This window comes from Larus michahellis, chromosome Z (assembly GCF_964199755.1).
Source record: "Larus michahellis chromosome Z, bLarMic1.1, whole genome shotgun sequence".
NCBI classification, from domain to species: domain Eukaryota; kingdom Metazoa; phylum Chordata; class Aves; order Charadriiformes; family Laridae; genus Larus; species Larus michahellis.
Window position 1 is genome coordinate 22,696,117 of NC_133930.1, and position 21,382 is coordinate 22,717,498.

The following is a 21,382-nucleotide window of genomic DNA, read 5'->3' on the forward strand; positions in this document are numbered from 1 at the left end:
TTACTTGGGAAGACAAAAGACCATAACTCCAAACGTCCTCCCCTTCCTCCTTCCCCCAGCTTTATGTACAGAGCATGATGCCACATGGTATGGAATATCCCTGTGGTCAGTTGGGGTCAGCTGTCCTGGCTGTGTCCCCTCCCAACTTTTTGTGCACCCCCAGCCTGCTCGCTGGCGGGGTGGTGTGAGGAGCACAAAAGGTCTTAACTGTGTGCAAGCACCCGCTCATCAATAGTGAAAACATCCCTGTATTGTCAACACTGTTTCCAGCACAATCCAAAATATACCCCCATGCTAGCAAAAAAATTAACTCTACCCCAGCCAAAATCAGCACGTTCTCTCTGGCATTGAGACAGAACCTGAATGGTACTGAACCTAAGATAACTTCTTTCTATTTGCAGGCATCTGGCACTTAAAAGCTGTGTGAGGAAAAAGACTTTTAGAAGTGAATTGTTTCAGTTGTACTTCACTTTGGTGATGAGGTTCTGAATTGTGATTTCTTTTTTTTCCAGAGCTTAGTTCAGAAAACCTCAAAAATTGCTTTAAGATCATCAATGCTTATATTTTCTTATCATCATCTGAATTTTTACAGGTACGTTACCATTATATAAAGATTCATATTAGCACCTTAGTTCCCTACTGGCAGACCCTTTTTTCCTCTCGTGTTGGAAAACACCATACACACAAACAGTTATACTCTTATTTATTTATGTGTATACAAGCATATTGTTCTAATGTCAGCTCTTTATGACACGTGGTGGACACAGTCAAATCTGATTTGAGAAAGATTATTATTTAGAATTAATGTTTTTTGGATTGATTTAGTACTTTGACACCTGAGACGGTCCTCTGCAGGGTAATAATAGTTACTCTAATTGTCCTACCAGATTACAATTCTGGTCATAAATTCTATCAGGAACTGAACAAGGTATTATGCCTTGTTCTCACACCTTCATTAGAAAACTTGTTGAGATTGGTTGTTTAAAAACCTGCAATGATAAAAACCCAACAAAATGCTTAGATTGGATTTTAATTAGTTCAGGAAAGATGAGCATTTTAGCAAATATGATCTTTGAAGATAAGCCGGGTCTTTGGACATACATATCCCTAATGTGTTGAGTTTTGAAATATGTATATTAATATAAAACTTGTTTGCATAATACCTTCTTTTTCATTTAATTTCAGATGTATGCTGCTGACTTATGCCGGTCATTTTGTGAACTTTTGGAGGACATAACTACTGAAGGTCAAGTTCAAGTTCTAAAGGTAGAGTGCAATAAAAATAATACCAAGCTATTCAGCTCTATACATCCATTATTCTTGCTAGTGTTTTGTCAGATTAGAGTAATATTTTCAAGTATGAAGAATGTAGAACATGTAGAAGAAAACAGCTTATTTAGCGCACATTGTCACTGGAGTCAGTGGTGTTTTAAACTACGTATTTAAAATGTGCCTTTTGAAAAATTTCAGGAAATAAAGTTGGAGCATGCACTGAAAGATAGTTGAGTAGTAACTGTAGTGTATTACTACTTATGTTTCCAGTGGCTGCACTAACTGGGAACTTTGTATTGCTTATAAAACCTTGGACTTGAATTCAGTTCATTATAAATGCAATGGAGGAAAAAAATTAGATCCCACTTACCTCTTTGGTGAGTTGCAAAACTGCTTGCAGAATCCCAGGACAGAAGACCACAGAAGTAGTTGTTAGTCCTACCCATTTGTAGTTCCTGCTGTGAGGAGCTTAAGGACTCTTGTTCTGGAATTTAAAATGTCAATTCCTTGCTATCAATACTGTTATTTAGAATGTATAGTTGGGCAAATGTTTGATGCAGCAGCTCTAACCAGATCTGTAAAACTGAATGATGTTGCTAATGTAGTATCATTTACCCGCTTGGCTCCCAGTGTGACCTTGCATTAGCCACAAGGTTTGTCCAGTATACTTTGAACACCTTCCCAGTATGCCTGCTTGCTTCCAGAGGGATAACTGAACTATAATCCATGCAAGAATTTTTACAAAAAGGAAAATATTTTGTCAAGCATCGCTACGCTGATTTATTAAACAAAAACCCCCTAAGATAAATATTGGGAACAGAAACACCCGGGAGCATTCTCTGAAATGTTTTCCTACAAATAGCTTTGGCTGGATTGGAAATAGACATTAGAACAGTTAATAAATGGATAAGGTTGAAAAACACTAATTTGGACTGATAAGACGATTTATCGCAAGATTGCTGAGGCTTGATGTGACTTGATTTTTCTAATTATCTGAGGCAGACAATGAAAGGTTTGAAAAGACTTTGTACGAGGAACAAATGAGTTAGCCAAAACTTCCAGTACTCGGAAAAGATGAGTGGGGGAAAGGTTATATTCACCTCCATATAACAGTATGTTAAAGGCCTACAAAATTGAGAGTCATTGAAAAAGGTCAACTGCTTAACACCTCTCTCAAGGCAAGAAATAGAGGGCATTAAATGAAGCTAGCTGGAACAAGATTCAAAAATAAAAAAAGACTTAGGGGAGACGGGGCAAGAGCACAGAAGAGTGGTTCCTTTTGGGAGTCCCGCTGAGCTGAAAGTAGGTGGAGAATGAGAAGAGTGTTTAAGGGAGGTACCTTTATGGTACCTTTATATGCTTTATACATATCAATGTGTAGATGTGTGGTCTCTGTCTTTACTTTAGGAGTGAACAGGTATCTGCCCATTATTCTCACAGCCTCTTCCCCTCTCTGTCTTGGTACAAGGCAAGAGCCCAGACAGCTGGGTGAAAAAGCCTGAAGAACACAAGAAAAAAATTACTTCAGGGAATGGCTTATGGGGGAAAAAAGAGCTGAGAAGCAGAGAGTAAAGAATGTAAAATCTGGCAACTAGAGCAGGGTACTGAGAATAGCATAACTGACTGCGCCTGTGGTTACTTGATATCTGCCAAGGGATGGTAGGTCCTAATGAATGGTTCTTCAAAAAAGTGACAGGACAAAGGTATGGAAATAAGCCTTAAACTGCCTGTACTCCTCCCTGCCAACCCACCTCATCAAGCTGCTTTTCCTGGAGCCTTATCAAGGTCCCTCCTTCTACCTCACCAGCTTTGCCAGGGCCAGGAGGAGGTGCTTGCTAGATGGGTTTCACTTGGCATGTCAGTTTTCATTCAGTCTGTTAGGTAGATCGTGTTTGCAGAGTACTTTGCTAGGATATATTTTCTGCAGTCCTAGGGTTTGCTGGTATTTAGTGGTAAACATCCTACCAGGACTTTATATATAGACCAGTATATGTAGTTTTAAAGCTTCAGTTAAGGTTTTTAAATGTAATTTACTAATTGTCTAACTTGCTTTTGTTTTTAAGGTGGTGGAAAATGTCCTAAAAGTAAACCCTGTTTTAGGTCCTCAAATGTTTCAACCCCTTCTGCCGTCAATATTCAAGGGAATTTTAGATGGGGAGGTAAGAGTTACTCTTTACTCTCTGCTTTTCCTTTTGAACAGAAAAGTACTTTCCCTTATCAGGCCCAGTTTTTTCTTATTGATGTTGTGTTTTCTCATGTTTTAAGGCCATCTGATAGATCTTTGACAGCTGTTTTAAAAGTCTGTAAAAATAACATAGTAGCGCAAGAGTTCAAGCAACATATCCATCACTTATTTTGTCATCTAGTGTTTATTTTAATAAAATAACCTAAATTTTATTCTGCCATTCCTTCACTATTAACACTGATAAGATGCCTCTATGCTCGGTTAAATCCTTTGTAGGCGTTGGATTTTTATGTTAGGGTTTTTTAAAGATGATCATACTACTACTTCTTAAGTGTACCTACACCAGAGAAAAACAAACTGGACGGGGAGAGAACATTGACTTGACCTTTTTCTAATTGACATGTCTAAAAAATAAGAGCTGAAGGATGTGAGAATGCTTTGTGTGAGATAGAAGAGGCTTTTAAGATTTTGCTTGCTTAGATGTCTTAAGTTGTCCCTTTCCTCTCTCTTTGCCTTCAACAAATTTTCATGTTGGACAAAAAAAGAGTAAAATCCAATAAATAAATGCTTTAACTGTGTTGAACCTTGGAGTACTAGCAGGGGAAAAAAATACTTTAATCAGCAGAATCAGCGGGTGGAATTCTCTATTCTTTTGACTTTTTTTTATCAAAACCTGTTTTTTTCAGAGTTGAAGACTTTCAGATAGCAGTATTTGGCTCCCATTATTATTGAGTTAAATAAGATATTTCCAAGATTAAGCCAAGTTATATTACTTAGCAGTATATTTTTTGCTGTACAGAACACAAAAAGACAGTTTGTTTGAACAGTTTGAAGTTTAAAAAGACACAAAACTCAAGAGTATATTGTTAAAATGTCTTCTGATTTAAGACAAACAAATTCATTGCTCCCCGTTCAAAAAGGTATTAATCTGGGTTGATGTTTTCAAGTACATGTTGGCATTTTGTTTTTCAAGTAGGCAATTCTCCAAAATAACTACTGTTACATTGTTAGATGCTGAATTTAATACAAGGAAATTTGTAGCTTGTAAAATTAAAATAACAAAAGGTAATAAACTAATGAGCATACTGCTGTATCCAGTTAATTTTGAGACACTTGCAAATTGGTTGTTGGCAAATGTATTAGTTTCTCTTAGTGAAATAAGTAACAACTTCAGAAATACTGAGCACTTCTTAATGTTACTAAAATTGTAAACAGTAATTTGAACCATAATCAACTTGGAAAGTAATTTTTTAATAGTACAGTATTTTGGTCATTCCTTAACTTGCAAGGTGATTTTACTTTAAAATTTTAAAACTCGCATCTTATCATGGCTGTTTGGAGGAAACTGGCTTTGAGATTGCCACAGTTTTCTTATTGTAAGAATTGAGAAACTCCAGTAATGATTGCTTGCTCAGTCATGTGTTCTTAGAGGCTTCCAAATTACAATTTATAATTTCAAATTAAATAAAATACATATAGGATGTATGCAAGTATTTTCCATATATTTCTGCTCTATATGTTAAGTATTTTTCTCTTAATTAAACTAAGCACCCTTTGTTTTGGTTTACTTTTGTTTCAGAGATACCCTGTGGTGATGTCTACTTATCTGGGGATTGTGGGTAGAGTGCTACTACAAAATGCAAGTTTTTTTTCGTTACTTTTGAGCCAGATGGCATGTGAACTAGGTCAGGAGGTAAGGATTTTTGTGTTGGTATTTTAGCTGGATTGCATGTGAAAGCCCTACATTCTTGTGACCCAAAATAACTTTTTCTTCTGTTTTCTATGCTTGTTCCTCCGCAGGCCACCTTGGAAAGGGACCCTTTCCCTTCTTTCTATCATTCCCCTGAACCTCCTGTAACAAGTTTTACAAGTTCCAACAATTACATAAAAACACCTCAGTAAAAGTTTTATACAAACTCTAAATTATCTTCCCACTACATTCCACGATAAGCCATATAAACCCCTTTAGTTTGCATAGTATTGCTGGGTGAGAGTTTCTTTCCTTGTGCTATCTCGATGGGTCTTGCACCAGGGATAATGGTGTAATCATTCTCTGCTAAGTTTCTAGGAGTATCAGGTTCAGTGCGCTCTGGTTTCACTCATGAGGTTACTGAGGTTCTTTTGCTACAAGTGTTCTACTGTGTCTTTAAGTGAAACTTTAGTAATTTTCTTATCCTTTAGTATAATACAGGTGAAGACAAGTATTTTTTTTTTATTTTTCACCAGTGAAAGTAAAACAGAGACTAAGTTTACATCTTTTGTACATATTAGACCATTATAGGAAAACTATTTGAGTAATTCAGTGGTCTGAATCAGTGCTCTGTCCATTAATTAAATGTGTTTCTAATTTCTGACTTACAATTAATGGTGAGGGGGGTTCAGGGCTTGGAACCACTGTCATAGAAAACCTTAACAATACCTCTTGCTTGCTACTTCTGTCAGGTATACATAACTCTATGGTGTCTTTCCCAGATTGAATAATGTATTCCATTGCTAGAAAAATTAAATTATTTTCTAAAGATGCTGAAGTACTCACTCATAAATGAAAAGGAACGTTCTGTTTCCCATTACAGTTGGACCAAATTCTCAGTAACATGATTGAAATGTGGGTTGATCGGATGGATAACATCACTCAGCCAGAAAGAAGAAAACTTTCTGCTTTGGCATTGCTTTCACTTCTGCCATCATTGAATAAGTAAGTAAATGTACAATGCTTTAAATAAGAATGCCTCAAAGGCCCTTAAGATGATTTTTAAGGTATTTCACAATTCTGCAGATAAATATTCCAAGTTAAGTAGTTTTATTGCCTCTTTGCCAAGAGAAACTTAAAAAGGTAGAATTTTCATGCTATGTTACATTAATTTTTTTACAGCAATACAGTAAGCTTTCTTCTATTTCATGGAAAATGTCATTTGTAAAAGTGAGGAAGCAGCACTGCACATTTTATTAAACACATTCTCATTATCCAATCCGGTTATCCATTCTCATATTAATATTGAACTAGCTGCTTCTCTCATCTTGATTAAGTAGTTGCTTTAGTTGGCTTGTTAGTATATGGAGTCCCTTCCAGGGAACAGTGTTTGTTCAGTTTTCTTTCCTGTTGTGAGTAGATCTGAACTTTTGTCCCGGTTTTCCCCTTTATGACATTAAATGGAAGAGTCTTGTAGAAGACTGTGGAACAGTTTTTGCACTGTAGATTTCTATAGCAAGCAGCTTTTACTATTGTCCTTTTTCTGCCCATCATCATTGCTGAATGTACATACAAAATTAAAGTTTTTTAATGAAAATGCTGAATAGCGTTACACTGACTTCTAAACTGTCGTTACTAGAATTCATGTATAACACATGTTTAGGCAAGAGTTCAGGCCGTAGTTACCTTCAGATTATTCTTGTCTGTTTGAAAGTCAGGAAGACAAGACTTCATGAGTTTACATTTAGTTGGACGGATTTCCTGAAAAGTCTTAAGTATTGTCTAATGGGAATTTAGATGTTGCTCACAAATCCTAAAGTTATGTTAGTATCTGTAAAGCTATAGAATATGTAGTCACTACCTAACATATCAGGGAACTTCTACATGTAAAACTTAGAGAGGCTAAATTGTTTTTAATGTGAACAGAAGCTTTCCTTTTTTTGTCTCGGATCATCAGGACAAACATTTAGTCAAAGGTGAGCCAAGCAGCTACCTTATGAGAAGGCTGTTGTTTTTTTCTTTAAATGTAACAATGTTATATTACTTATGGGTGTATTTCAAATGTTCTTAAAGAGGTGTTACCTAAAATTTAAGGTGCTGAACTGCATGCCTGTCTTCCTGTGAAGTCTCTTTTAAAGAGAGGAAGGAAAAAACAAGTTGCTTTAGATAACTGTGTTATTTTGAACTGCCTTCAGCTGCTCTGAATTTCCTGCTGTAAGAGCCAATTATTTTTGGCAGTCCATAACATAATAAAACCTTCTGCAAATGACAGGTTTATTTTTCAGACACTCAAATCATTTAAGAAAGCCGTTTCTCAAATAAAAAGCCTCCCTTTAGTGGACATATTTATGTCAAAGCTACGAAAATTTTACTATACAACTGATAGATTGCCGGGGCCAAACATACCTTCAGACAGAATGTGTGAAATTGATTCTGTCAAGTGATTGTTCCTTCTACTACCAAAAAATGTGAGTCACTCTGGTTTTGCCATTTCATAGGGATTATATTGCATATGCTTGCTGCATGTCATGTCTGAAACTCGTGTTAAAAATAAAATTTTTCAAAAGCAGGTTCTTGTGCAAATCCCTTTGCAGAGTTTAAGCAAAAATGTTTTAAATATAATACAGGATTTAAACTAAATATTTTGATTCATATAAACAGCTTAAGTAATGTTTTCTGTTGGAGTCCCTCACTGACCAGGCTCCTGATTCGGTATTGCTTTGGACATCCAAAGCCAGTTGAAGATTTTTCAGCTGCAGACGCAGTACAGAATTTTGTCTCCCGAGGATGGCCATGAGACGGGCTTGCTTGGGAAGGCCAAGCTGAGGGTAAGGTTCTACCCTCAGCTTGCTTCTGTACGATCGTCAGGGGTGGTACCGGTAACAAGCTCAGATTTTTCAAGATTCTGCTATGGGGAAAACAGGCATCTGCACTGTGTCTAGCACTTCATGAGGATTTTGCTCTTTTTGCCAGTTGCTTCCTCTAGCCTATAGCTGGAGCTATCCCAAGAGCATCAGGCTATTTTAGAGAGGAAAGGGAGGGAACAGGCAAAAGTACTGTGGGAAAAATGATGATGATGTTTATTCTCATTCTTCCCTCAGAGTTGCTTTATGGATAAAATGTTAGGGAAAATATTAAGGAGTGATCTTCTTTATTCTCCCTCTAAACTTTATAGTATGACTACATTGCTTTCAGGTACTTTTTTAGTTAGTGGTTGTATTTATACCTATTCATATGTATACTTGGGACTTTCTACTTTTTAGGGGAAGCTAATGCTTCCATCGTTATTCATTTAAAACCAATATGGCAAAAATAATTTCCTGTTTTAAATCTAACACCTTTGACAGTGCCACGTATGAAGGATTTTAGATAGGATGGGAATCGCTGCAGAGCAGTTGTAGTTCACAGTGGTTCTCTGGCCAATTAGTTGGAGTAAGCAGGTTATAGAGTGACAGTTTATTAGCCAAACTACAGCTTTCTTGTCTAGTCAATATCATCCAGAGCTACATGCAATGACATGTCTTTAGTACCAGCAGTACCCCATTGCATTTTATCATGTACACATATAGTCCTTCAGTCCAGCATCCTGTTTATCTTCCTATGCACAGCCACATATTGTGTTAGTCTTGGGAAGTTCGTATTACAAAAAGAACAATAGCTGCTTCTTTCCTGATCAGTGTGTTACAACACCTTTTGCATTAATTTCCTGGTATTACTTGGGGTTTTTGCATAAACTAAATACTACCTGATTATCTGCATTTGCTATCTGATTCTGGCCATTCAATGTTAGCATTTTTTTTGTGTCTGATTGAGGTATGCATCGTATTATTTTCCACATTTTGTACTCTTACTACATGTTTGACACTCATATCTATCCACGTGCATTTTCATTCATTTATTAAAAGCTCTTGTTAGTTCATAAAATAAATTAAATACCTTTGTCTTTAAACTGAAATATATATATAACAGTAGGGTCCAGTAACAAGATATAGGCAGTAAAGATACGCTTAGGGAGTAATGGTGTCTCCATGTTTAGCAGGCAAGGGAAGTATGGATAGACACGTAATAGCTAGAACAGTTAGGGGAGCTTGAAAAAAAACCAACAAAACATGAAAGGACTTGAAGTTTTGTGGAGGAGAATCATATCTGAGCTAGACTGTGAGACATGAGAGGTGACAGCAACCTGCATGAGTACATTCACAAATGTCCTAATTTCCTGGTCTAGTTCAGTCATATTCCAGTTTGTCGACAATCTTAATGGCTTGTTTGTGAACCTGCAGCTTGAAGAGTACTCTTCTAGTACAGTACAGTAGATCTACTATTGTAGATGTTATTAGATGTGCCCTTCGTCCCCAAAATAGCACATAGTGAGCGTGGTCAAGAGCAGCAGCACAACTTTTCTTTTGGCCATTTTGGAATGGATGTGGGCCCCCCACCACTGTTTCAGGTGCTACATTTTGAGATACACTTTTTCAGCATTCTCTGTATTTCCTGAGACTAAAGTGGCTAAAATTGTACCTCTTCCCCTTCTTGCACCTATAAATAGACTTAATCGGCTTACTGACTGTGCTTTTGCCACTTTGTATAATGTCAGCATTACAGTGTTTTGGAATGCCCTTGTTTTGGGGTATTTAAAGGTTTTAATGATTTATTTAGCAAAGTAGATTTCTTCTTTTATTCCTCCAGTCTGCGTATATTGGTAGAACATCTCTATCTGTGTATATTGGTAGAATGCAAACAATACTGAAAGATGCTAAAGATTGACAGGAATATTTTAGTCTCTAATAGTAAATGTAAACAGAAGCTGGAAAGACAGTGTGTCAGTGATTAGCTTAGTTTGATGTGGTACCGAACTGTAAGCACGGGTAGCATTTGACACCGTGTTGAAAGCTAAGCACTCCCCTTTTGCTATTAAGTATTATTAATGCCGTGCCTGTCATTCTTGAATGGGGGGTTCCCAAGTTTGCTTTTACTCAAAGTCGCTGCTTTCTAGAACAGTCCACTAATTTTGGTTCTTGAGGATAGTTTTACTCTTGATGGACCTACCAGTGTAGAGAGGTACCACTCCACAGAGGAGACTCCACTCTACTGAGCCTGAAATACGAAGCATTTTAATTGATTTTGTCTTTTTTCTTTTTAATTTGTGGTACATGAGTAGTATTTCCAGATGCCAGAGTTAATTTTTCCCCTTTGAGCCAAATGTGTTCATCTGGAATAATCTATTGTGAGGAAAAGGTTAAAAGCCTAAAAGGTTCTCCAAGTTGCTGTGCTCATTTCTAATCATTATGTAAATGACTGTCTGCTTTTTCTTACTGTGTATCAAATCTGATATGTCAGCCAGTATGAGTTCTGCCAATTAGATAATTGGCATTCTGTGAGTATAAGTACTTACAGTATGCAATTATAAATCTTCATTAGGTTATTACAGAAGTTTTTCCTCTGTCATTTGTTAAAGTTACTTTGTTAGCAAATTAATTTTCCTCTCAAGAAGTTGTCAATATGTAATGTTAGGAAATGGCAAGAAAGTGCCTAATGGAATGCCATGTTCTCCTTGAGTGTAGTTTATAAAGTCAGGATTTGTTACACAACTAACTTCTACATCCTCATTTCTTTATAGAGAGGATACTCTACAGCCATGTCCCTATCTTCTCCTTTTTTTTTTAATTCCTCTAGTCAAAGGTCTGCTCACTCACGCATCTAATAAATTATTAGTATAAAAAGGAGCTCTTTAAATTATGATTTTGCAGTTGTCATCCATGTTTGCTCTTGGATTTGTTTAGTTTGTCACCTCCCAGGTGACAGTGCAGTGTTAATGATATGAGTGAAAAATGTGTCTTTGGTCTTAGTCTGAGTATCAGAGTCTGCATCACTCAGTGTGTTATGTATAGTACCATGCCTTCATTAATTATATGCCACACCGTATCATTGGCAAGAGGATGCATGCTTTAAACTTTCCTTGTTCACAATCTCCATTATTTTTTCTCCTACATCTAATCATTAGCATGGACTCCTCAGGAACAAATTATCATTTCCCTTAAGACTCATAAGACTTGTTTACAGGGGAAGATGTGCCAAGTGATGGCAAGGGATTATGTCACTAAATGCAGCTGAACTGCTGCAGAAAACAAACTGCAGTCAGAGAAGGGATTGGTTGCTGCTGATACCTTGCTTTTGTTTGTGACCTAGATAAAGAATTTCAGAAGTCTTTCCTGAAACTCTTCTATGTATAATTACCCTAAAATTGAATGTTTTAATTATGTAAAAGACAGCCAAAAATGGTAATGGACTAAATAGCTTTCTCCAAACTTTTTATCTTTGTCCTTTGTAATGTAGAGTTTACGTGTTTGCAAATCAGTTATTGAATAAGCACTGACTAGAGTATGGCATAGTATTAAAAATGCGTAAAAATCACAAGATTGTAACAAGCTTTAAAAAAAATATTAATACAAACTTGTAGCAGGTTTTCCACCTGAGTTTGTTCTGAGCTGTTTTGGTGCACATGCTTATCTCTCTGCCCTATATTCTGTGAAATTTGAGGCTGCCTGAGAGTAGCTGAGATTTTTGGTGACTTTTCTTAAGAGTGCCAGACTATTATGATAAGATATCAAAAATGGTTAACAGTACAACCCATGTCACTGTACAAACTTCTGGAAATAACTAGTCCCTTAAAAATTAACATTTCATATTCAAACAATTTAATGAGACATTGAGGGTTTAAAACAAAACACCAGGTTTTGGCATTAAGGAAATGCCTCGTGAAAGAATGTTTGTATTTTTAAGGAAGAAATAGATTTTGTATTTTGCATGTGGGTATTCTCTATAGTACTTTTCAGGAAATGCACTATTTGCTTTCTCTTTTTGTAAAATTTTTAGAATTTTTAGAATTAGCTGAGGCCAGCTGCATGCCCATCCTGTCTCCTAAACTAGGAGGCAGTGTGCTGCTGAAAGCTGTACAGTTGGATTTTCTTTTCAATCAATTTCTAGAAGGTGAATTAGTTATTCTGGTTGATATTTGGGAAATTACTTTGTTTTGAGTTCTTCAAACATTTTGGTTTAAATTGCATTCATATTGAGTTGATTTCTTATTACTTTTATAGTCTGAACAGAGTTTACGAAATACTGCACTGAATAGTAAAGGCTAAAGCTATAAATATTATAGAATTATTTGGGTTGGAAGGGACCTTAAAGATCATCTAGTTCCAACCCCCCAGCCCTGGGCAGGGACACCTCCCACTAGACCAGGCTGCTCAAAGCCCCATCCAGCCTGGCCTTGAACACTTCCAGGGATGGGGCATCCACGACCTCCCTGGGCAACCTGTTCCACTGCCTCACCACCCTCACAGTAAAGAATTTCTTCCTAACACCTAGTCTAAATCTCCCCTCTTTCAGTTTAAAGCTTTTACTCCTTGTCCTATCACCACATGCCCTTGTAAAAAGTCCCTATCCAGCTTTCTTGGAGGCCCCCTTTAAGTACTTGAAGGCCACTATAAGGTCTCCTTGGAGCCTTCTCTTATCCAGGCTGAACAACCCCAACTCTCTCGGCCTGTCCTCATAGGAGAGGTGCTCCAGCCCTCCTGTAGACTTGCTCCAACAGGTTCGTGTCCTTCTTACGTTGGGGGGTTCCAGAGCTGGACACAGTACTCCAGGTGGGGTCTCACCGGAGCACAGTAGAGGGAGACAGTCACCTCCCTCAACCTGCTGGCCACACTTCTTTTGATGCAGCACAGATGCAGTTGGCTTTCTCTGCTGCCAGCGCACAATGCTGAGGTATGTTGAGCTTCTTACCAACGAATACTCCCAAGTCCTTGTTTTGCTCACAGTCTTACTGCTCGCTCCATAGAAGACTTTATTTTTTTGTCAGCTTGCATAACAAATACAGTTCGTTTGTGCAATAATTATTTACTACTAGATGAAAAATTTACTCTTAACAATTTCTCAAAGTGAGCTCTTACTTTCATAAGAGCTTTCTGTCATACTATTTTACTAGAGTCTAAAGCCAAGTAAGACTTATAGAAGGGAAACTTGTTTTCTTTTCGTCAATGGTAAAAGTAATTCAGTAGTTCCCACTTCTTAACTGTTTCTCATCATGTTGCAAAACCTGCTTGATAATTTAATCAAAAATAATAAATGCCAAGGTTAAAAAGGGAAATAAGTTAGAAAGCTTCATAATTTTGAAATAGATTTTGTGATGTATGTTTACATATACAAATGTTTAGTGCTGTGGGTTTATTAAACAGGAATATTTTGGCTGGGTTATTAATTTGGTATTACACTTTCTGTGCCTGTGTCTCCCCTTTGTAACTATCACTGCTGCCATTACGAGAGTGGAGTACCACTCTGTGGAACAGAGAAATTTTCAATAACTGAAGCAGCAAATCAAGATTTTTACTTGGGCAGGAATATGAAATACAAGGAGGAATCTGCAATATTTGAAATAATCAGAAATTTTGAGATAATTTGGATGACAATGAAAAAAAAAAAACACAAAAAAGGGTTTTGAGGTCTGATAAGTTAACATTAATAAGGCGTCCACTGCAGGTGTTATTGGATGTGGGTGGGTGAAATGAGATTAAATGTTGATGTGTATGCTACCGCAGTAGTAGGTTAGCAGCTGAATTATTTTGGCTTGCAATCATAACTGGAGAAAGATGTGGGCAGAAGGTGGTAGGTATTTGAAAACAAAACAAGAAAGTTGTATCATAGCCCACCTATGCAGAACAAAAGCAGAAGGAAGGAAGACCGACAAGAGGAAGTACTTGCTAAATACAGAATGGGGGTGCAACAGATAACTTCACTAATATAAGCTCAAAAGCGTAATTACAGTGCTAAAAATTGGGTTTCCTCTGTTTAGTGAGACTTAACATTTTTGTAGTGATTATGAGAATTAAATCCTTCTTCAAAAGTTGTCTTTAATACGTTTTATGGGTAGGTAACTTTAGAACCTGTTTTTGAACTTGTTGCATGTTTTTCTGCTATATATAAATTGGAGTTGGGTGACTATTTATGCTAGCTAATATTCATAACGTGAGTTATATTGGCTTTAATCTAACATGCATCAGTGAGAAAATCGAAGTGGTTTGTAAAGGCTGCAGTGGGTGCAGTGCTTGTATGTTCTTTCAGTTACTTTGACCTGTCATTTTGTGCACAATTTGACAAATTGCTGTTGCTCAGATTTCCTGCTTGTATTTAGAAAGAGTCATTGTTGAACTAGATTTTAATATGTTAAAAAGCAGTGGCATTAGTAACTTTATCAATGTTAGTGTATTATGATAAAATTCATTTCAGGATTCAAAAATTAATTTTCTCTGTTGCCATGTCAAAATCTATTCAGAGATAAACTGGTATTTCTGTCACTGGAGAACAAAATTTGCAGTGAATGTCACTACAAGCTTCCTAAGCTTGTTTGAAATATGCATTTGGGGTTTTCCAGTTTAAATGTTTTCCTTACAGTTTTCAACTGATAATGAATTTTACTGTTTAAGTACAAGCCAGTTTGAGAAATGCCGATCCAAGTTATATGTGTATCTCAGTCTTTTTTATGCTTTTCCCCAAAGTGGTATCAGTTACGTGGCATGTTATTTTGCCTCTCGTTCTTAACAGATACTACTTTCAGATTCTTCAACAGTGTATAGAACTAATGAAGCAATATCTGTAAATTACAATCCAACCGGATCTGCAGGCCTCCAGGTGCCGTATTTACAAAGTGCAAGACAGGACTTTGTCCAGATTCCCTAGTGCAAATTGAAAGGAGCCATGACCTGCATCAAGATCTTTCTTCCCCATTTTGTACATGGGATCTGAGAATCAGAAAGGTCAGTAGTGATCTCAGAACCACAGTGGCAACTAGGGTTTGAGCAAAACTTTTATGAATATTGATAAGGTACCTTTCGTACAAGACCAGAGAGACATTCAGCCACTTACTGGGTACCTGCTTTCATTTATCTGGACACTACTCTATTGGTTTCTCTAAATTTCCATGCTATCCGATATCCCACAGAGGTTCAGGAGCTCCTTCAGTCTTTCTAAATATCTTAATTCTGGTATTTTGGAAAAAGGGAGATCTATTAACACTTGTCTTTTTAAACATTTTTTTAGATTGGGACTTGCTTCTTTTAGCCCCATAGGGTTATTTCACACAGCACATCTTGGAAGAAGTAATTTTTGCTTAAGTAAATACCAGCATAAATAAGGCTATAAGTGGTGAAGCTTAGGTAGGAGATAATATCCAGTTTGAAGTAATTTTTCATTTTTGATCTGTGTTTTTCTCCTCACCTGACTCTATCTGACCTGGATAATCTTTTTCAATTACTCTTACTGTTCTCTTCCCCATACCCGGGGTAGTTCCCTAATCATCCTAGGAACTATTTAAAACTATGCAGTGTTTTTCCTTTAAGGAAATGGCATGCTGTTTTATTTTACTTCCCTTTATATCAATGATTATTTTAAATACCATGAAAAATTGAAATGTGAAAAAAAAATAATAGTTAAATCTAAAGAACAGTTAGTTTTCCTATTGGCTTAATGGTCTCAGAAAAAAAAAACAAAAACAAATGCAGTTCAAATGCATTCTGGGTTGTAACTGATACAGGCTTTGTCTAAAGTGGCCCATGGACAATTTTACTGGTCCTGGTGCTTCCTGACTTTAGACTAGATATCGTAAGGAGTATGTCCTACTGATTTCTTACTTTAGACTAGATATTGTAAGACGTATTGACTCTGATAGAATTGGAGGTTGTTTATTTTTGTCTTTTTTTTATTTAAACATTCCCCTCCATCCCAACTCTTTGTAATTTTGACCAGCTTAAGTTGAAAAATTGAAGGAGTATTTCTCCTGATATTGAAATTTTTACAGATTTCAAACATAAAAAGCCATTTACATCTGGTCAAAAACATTTTTTTTTTAAACTCCAGAAATGTAAGTTTCTTTTGGCAGAATTTAGAAGAAAGCCTCTTCAAAAGCTATTCCGCTTCTGTTGCTCATATGCTTCACGCGTTTCAGCTTGGATGGTTATAGACAAAGATATTTGGGTGATCCTTCACCCCTTACATGAACTTCTGCTTCCTGTGTGAGATCATTGTGGACAAAGTGACTTGATTCTTCTGCTGTTGTGTTTCTTCCTTGACTATGGCTACTCATGGGTTTTGCCATCTTCATTTTGCCTAGTCGAAGGTCTTGTTACAATATAAATCACGGTTGTAGAGTTACATTCATATTTGTAGGCTTGATCTCTAATTTACCATGTCTCGTTTTGTTGGTTCCCCTTTCCCCCTTTGGTGATGTGACTGGACTTTGCAGGTATTTAGTCCCTGTGATGGATAAGCTGAGATGTAATCTCCGGTAATTAAGTGAGGGGGATATTTATAGCACACGTTTGCACTAAGTGTTTATCTGTACAAGGGACACTGCAGGAAATGAAACTTGTGGACCAAAGGTGTGGCTGTCAGGATATACAGTCCTCTGTCAATAAGTTGGCTTTAAAAAAAGTGGCCTAAAGTGGGACTTAAAGTGCCTGGATCAAGTCTGAAATAACACCAAATGCACAGCAGTTTAGTACCGCACCATGCAGTTCTCTTCTCTGAGATTCCCCGAGCTTCCCTGGGACTGCTGGCCAGGCTGCAGGGGACACCGGGGCTCCGTCTTCTCCCTCTCGGCGGGGCTGCTGGGCTGCGTGTCGCTGTGCCTGTGTGTCTCTGGCGGCAGCAGTTTGGCTCTGCGGAGAGAGGCAGAACGGTCTGTGTGTTGCTATTGATTCAATAAAATGTTTCGGATTGCAGCTGAAAGATAAAGGATTCGCAGATAATGCAGTAGTCAGTAGTGCGGTTACAAATAGGTTTCCCCCTTTATTCTGAAAGTTGTACCTAACTTCTGTAAAACTCTCTTGAGCTCTCCAAGTTAAAAACAGCAGTTTAAAAAAAGCAAAACAGCAACAGTTACAAACTAAGATAGTTCTTGGTTTTCTAGAAACAAATCATTGAGATTTCCTTTCCAACAATACTTCTGAAGCACAGATAAAATGGCTTCCTGTCCCAGGGTTTCCTGTATCCATGGCAACCTGACTTTAACCACTTCTTTCTTAGTTTCCTGAGTGAACAGTTGCAAATCCTGGGGCAAAATGTGAGCACTCCAGTATTCAGCAATACTGCCTTTACAAAGGTTTCACAGATGAGTGTAGTCAGTCAGCTTGTAACTTAGTCCAATGAACTGCAAAACGTCAAGATAACAGAAATAATGAACTTCAGATTTGGGGTAAGGAATTGCTTTTATTTATTTTGAATATAACTCAGCTTTATAAAAGTAGAATTCAAATTATAAATGAGCCACCAGTGAAAAGAAGCTTGTTTCCAGTTGGCATTTTTACTTGAATGCTATTGAAATATTTCTTAGTCATTCTTAACTGTAAAAAATAGTTAATAAGCAGTATTTTGAATTTACTAGAAGCTGCTATTTTGGCAGTTTAGTTGCTTTCATGCTGCAACCAATTAAATATTTTCCAGCTTAGATTGGCAGTGCGCTTGTTTAATTGTTCATTTACTTTGGAAAGTTTTTCAGTGTAGTTCAAACTTAGTTTTATTTCTAAACTGCTTATTTGGCATCAAAGGAGAATATATAGGATACCGACCTTGAAAGCGATGCTTACGTTTTAAAGACTGTACACGTAGAATTGTTAAACTTTCAAATTAATAATATGTATAAACTTCTTTTTATCTCTACTAGCAAAGTCAGAGATGAGTGAGAAGGCCAAAGACAGGGATATGTGTGGTCTGCAAAGTTCTCCACCCTGCCTGGGAGCACTCCTGTATATCCTTAATTGTTTTCTTTTGTTGCTGCTCCAGAAGGAGGCTCTTGGCTGTCCAGCTGCTTGCCAGCTCTGCACGGGGAGACAAGTTAGCTGTCGTAATTTAGGGCTTTCAAGCGTCCCGCGGAACTTTCCAAAAACGACAATTCTTGTGTACCTCAGTGGGAATAATATATCGCGTGTTACTCCACATGAACTAAGAGGCCTTCGGAAGCTTGCTGCACTCTACATGGATAACTCCAGTATTTTGTATGTACACCCGAAAGCTTTTGTGGAACTCCCCAAACTGTACTACTTGCATCTAAATAACAATAACATTAAACGCCTGGATCCAGGAATCTTTGAAGGTCTTTCCAATCTTCACTGTTTATACCTTCAGAATAACCAAATAGCTTTTGTTCCCAGAGGATTATTCAGTGATCTCCTTTCTGTTAGATATTTAACACTTCAAAGAAATCGTCTCAGTGTCCTTGGAAGCGGGACTTTCTTGGGAATGATAAGCCTCCAAACACTTAACCTAGCCAATAATAAGATTTCACGGATATCAGATTCAGCATTTCATCATCTTGAAAACCTTGCGTATTTGTTCCTTGAAGGTAACAACTTAACACTTGTGCCATCAAATGCTATTGGAAGGCTCAAAAATCTTGAAAGACTTTCTTTGTCTCACAATCCTATCGGATCAATACATCCTTTTGCATTTAGAGGACTTAACAAGCTTAGATATCTGTCTTTAAAAAATGTAAAGCTAAAATGTATTGCTGTAAATGGTTTTTTTGGATTAAACAACCTTAGCCAGTTAATCTTAAGTAATAATGAGTTAGAAAATATCAATTCCAGCACTTTTACTTTATTGAACAATTTAGTGTATCTGCAGCTAGACAGAAATAAGATAACCAGTATTGGTGATGGTACCTTTGAAAAAATGGGACAGTCACTTAAAATGCTCAGTTTAGCATTTAATAATATTACAGAGTTACAACCTGAAGTGCTCAAGCCCTTAGTGTCTTTAGCTCATCTACAGGTAAATTATAATCCTTGGAACTGCAGCTGCAAAATGCTTGGGTTACTTAACTGGATAGCATCATCTCCTGTTTCTGTAAAAATTCATTGTCAGAATCCCCTGAGTATGCGTGGTAGGCCTTTGCATTACATTAGGTGGGCTCAGTTTGCAAACTGCAGTAGCCCTACTGCCAGCCCAGGGACAGCCAAGGGTCTGGGATCTGCAGGTGTCCATCACAGCACTACCACTTTGCTGATGGCGTGGCATAAGGGAAGCCAGCACAACACATTCGAACAGTTTGTCAATGCAGAAACCAAATATGTTGCTTTCGGGGAAGGAACTACAGTTACATCTGCTAACCCATTGCCCTTTGAAGAAAATGCTGCTGAAATTCCATCACGGGCAACTACAGTACTATCAACATTGCCGGCGCAAATACCAGCACAGATTATACCTGATAACAGAACCGTAGAAGAAAAAGGGTTATTTCCAACAGATGCTGCTCCTGTATCATTAAAAACATCCCTGCTTTGTTCACAACAGGTTGAAAACCTGAATCAGGCTTTTGACATTTTACTAGCCTTTTTTATTCTGGCTTGTGCTGTGATCCTCTTCTTAACCTGTAAAATTATTCACTTTAGGCAGAAACTAAAGGTTCTAGAAAACTCAGGGGAAAAGAGAATAGAATATTACGGTTTTTATCAGCCTGGCAGGTACAACATAACTGACCCAGTGCAGTCTCTAACTCGGAATTCAGTGGGGCGTTCAGAACTGGACCAAATTAGGCTGCTCAAGCGGACAGCATCTGAAAGTCAGGCACAGGTCATATTGTTTGAACATTCATCATTGTAATTTGTCTCATTTGATTTGACGTTAACTTTATGGGGATCTGAAAAGTCAAGAAATTAAGAACTCAATTTTTCAAAAAATATCTTCACTGATGAAAATCAACTTGTTGATAGAATTGTGGAAAATGGTATAATTTGGGCTCTGCATCATCTTTTGCTTCCTGAATGTTTTGAAGTTTGTGGTTTTTTTTTTTTTTTTTTTTTTTACTAGATGACATTTAAATCTAACATGAATAGGTATGTTACCCTCTGTCCTTGTTGCAGGAATCATGCACCTATAGCTCAAGTATACGTGCAGTATAAAGTAGACATATATTTATTTTGATTTTGCAGTACTTAATGGCATAAGTTTCTATAGAAATTCCATAGCTAAGTTGAAGCTTGAAGCAAGAAAAACTTCAGTTTTTAGCAGGATCATGAAGCCAGGGAATGAGGGAAAAACGCAACGCTTCAGTTATTTATTGTAATGCAGTTTCTACTTTGCCTCTATTAATCATCACAGTGGGGAAAAAAGTAAGCATATTTACGTCTAGCATGTTCAGACTCTCAAGGAAAAGAAACATTTAAAAGGATACAAACTTTATTCATACCTATGACGTATTTTAATATAAAAAGTTGTGTATTCAGTCTGTATAATGAATATATTAAAGTGAATTTTTTTAGTGCATATTTGTATCATTTCGTGATAATACCTGAAACTGGAGTTAATAGGGAAACTAAATTTCTATTGGATTGAAAAATTGGCCAAGTTTATTGTGTCTAAAGTAATAAGAGCTGGTTAATTGTTGTCAATAAAAGATATTTTGTCATCTATACAGTAACAGCTTGAGGGAGTTTTTGTCTAGATAAGAGGTATAAACGGAAGAAATATACTACACTTTAATACATAATTCTAGATTAATTGATGAAGATATTTACATATTTGCAGTGTGTATTTGGAAGTGTCGGGTCAAAATACGTTTTCGTAGCAAAGACCTAATTGAAGACTTCATTTTCAAAAGGTGGTTATTATTTTACTATGTAGTTTGCATTTAACTTTTTATTTCTATTTTGAATACTGGTGTTCTGTTTACATTATTGCAAGGCTATGTCTAGTGTGTTGTAGCTTTATTTTCAACCTGAATTTCTGTGTTTGTTTTTTTTTTTCTTCATTGTTACTACAGTAATTCAAGAAAAAGTAATGAAAATATGTCCCAAATAGTCCAATCTTGCAAAACTTTCAGGTAGCTGAATAGGACTTACTTTTGTAGTCATTGTTTGTCTTCTACAGGCCTGTGCCCTAGAGGCTTCAACCATTTGGTTTATAAGCAACATAATTTACAGTTAGATTTTTGCTCAAGGGAAAATGGAGAACGATGTTTTGATAGCCTGTCCTCCACGGGGTCTATTTAAGTTACGTAGAAGTATCTTGCTGTCCAGGATCCAGCCTGGAGACTGGGCTGGAGACCGGACATCATTCTCCAGATGAGCCAGAATTGCCTCAAGGTTCTTGTTCTAGCCTGCCTGCTTTCTGCCGGTGTAACTCATGTGTGGCCGTGTTGGGCTGCTCCCTGTTGTCCTGTTTGTCCATCTCCAGGTCACTTCCAG

The 21,382-nt window shown here is 37.0% G+C and overlaps 2 protein-coding genes across 6 annotated transcripts in view; both read left to right on the forward strand.

The window, feature by feature from the left end:
* Positions 1–21,382, forward strand: part of IPO11 (importin 11) — a 93,127-nt gene that overhangs the window by 55,187 nt on the left and 16,558 nt on the right. For all 4 annotated transcript variants that reach the window (XM_074569341.1, XM_074569343.1, XM_074569342.1 and 1 more), the window contains 5 exons: positions 513–592; positions 1,186–1,266; positions 3,336–3,431; positions 5,037–5,150; positions 6,031–6,152. In XM_074569341.1, the coding sequence (XP_074425442.1) occupies positions 513–592; positions 1,186–1,266; positions 3,336–3,431; positions 5,037–5,150; positions 6,031–6,152 (493 nt within the window). The remainder of the gene's footprint in view (positions 1–512; positions 593–1,185; positions 1,267–3,335; positions 3,432–5,036; positions 5,151–6,030; positions 6,153–21,382) is intronic.
* On the forward strand, positions 17,256–19,935 carry LRRC70 (leucine rich repeat containing 70). 2 transcript variants are annotated; one of them, XM_074569345.1, is made up of 2 exons: positions 17,256–17,394; positions 17,863–19,935. In XM_074569345.1, exon 2 carries the CDS (start codon positions 17,874–17,876, stop codon positions 19,797–19,799), a length of 1,926 nt encoding a protein of 641 aa, XP_074425446.1. In that variant the 5' UTR covers positions 17,256–17,394; positions 17,863–17,873; the 3' UTR covers positions 19,800–19,935. The 2 variants fall into 2 exon arrangements, with proteins under 2 accessions (XP_074425446.1, XP_074425447.1); XM_074569346.1 differs by having other exon boundaries at positions 17,982–19,935.

What these genes read in the sequence shown, in the direction of transcription:
- LRRC70 (XM_074569345.1), top strand. Translation starts at nt 17,874, where the DNA reads ATGAGTGAGAAGGCCAAAGACAGGGATATGTGTGGTCTGCAAAGTTCT.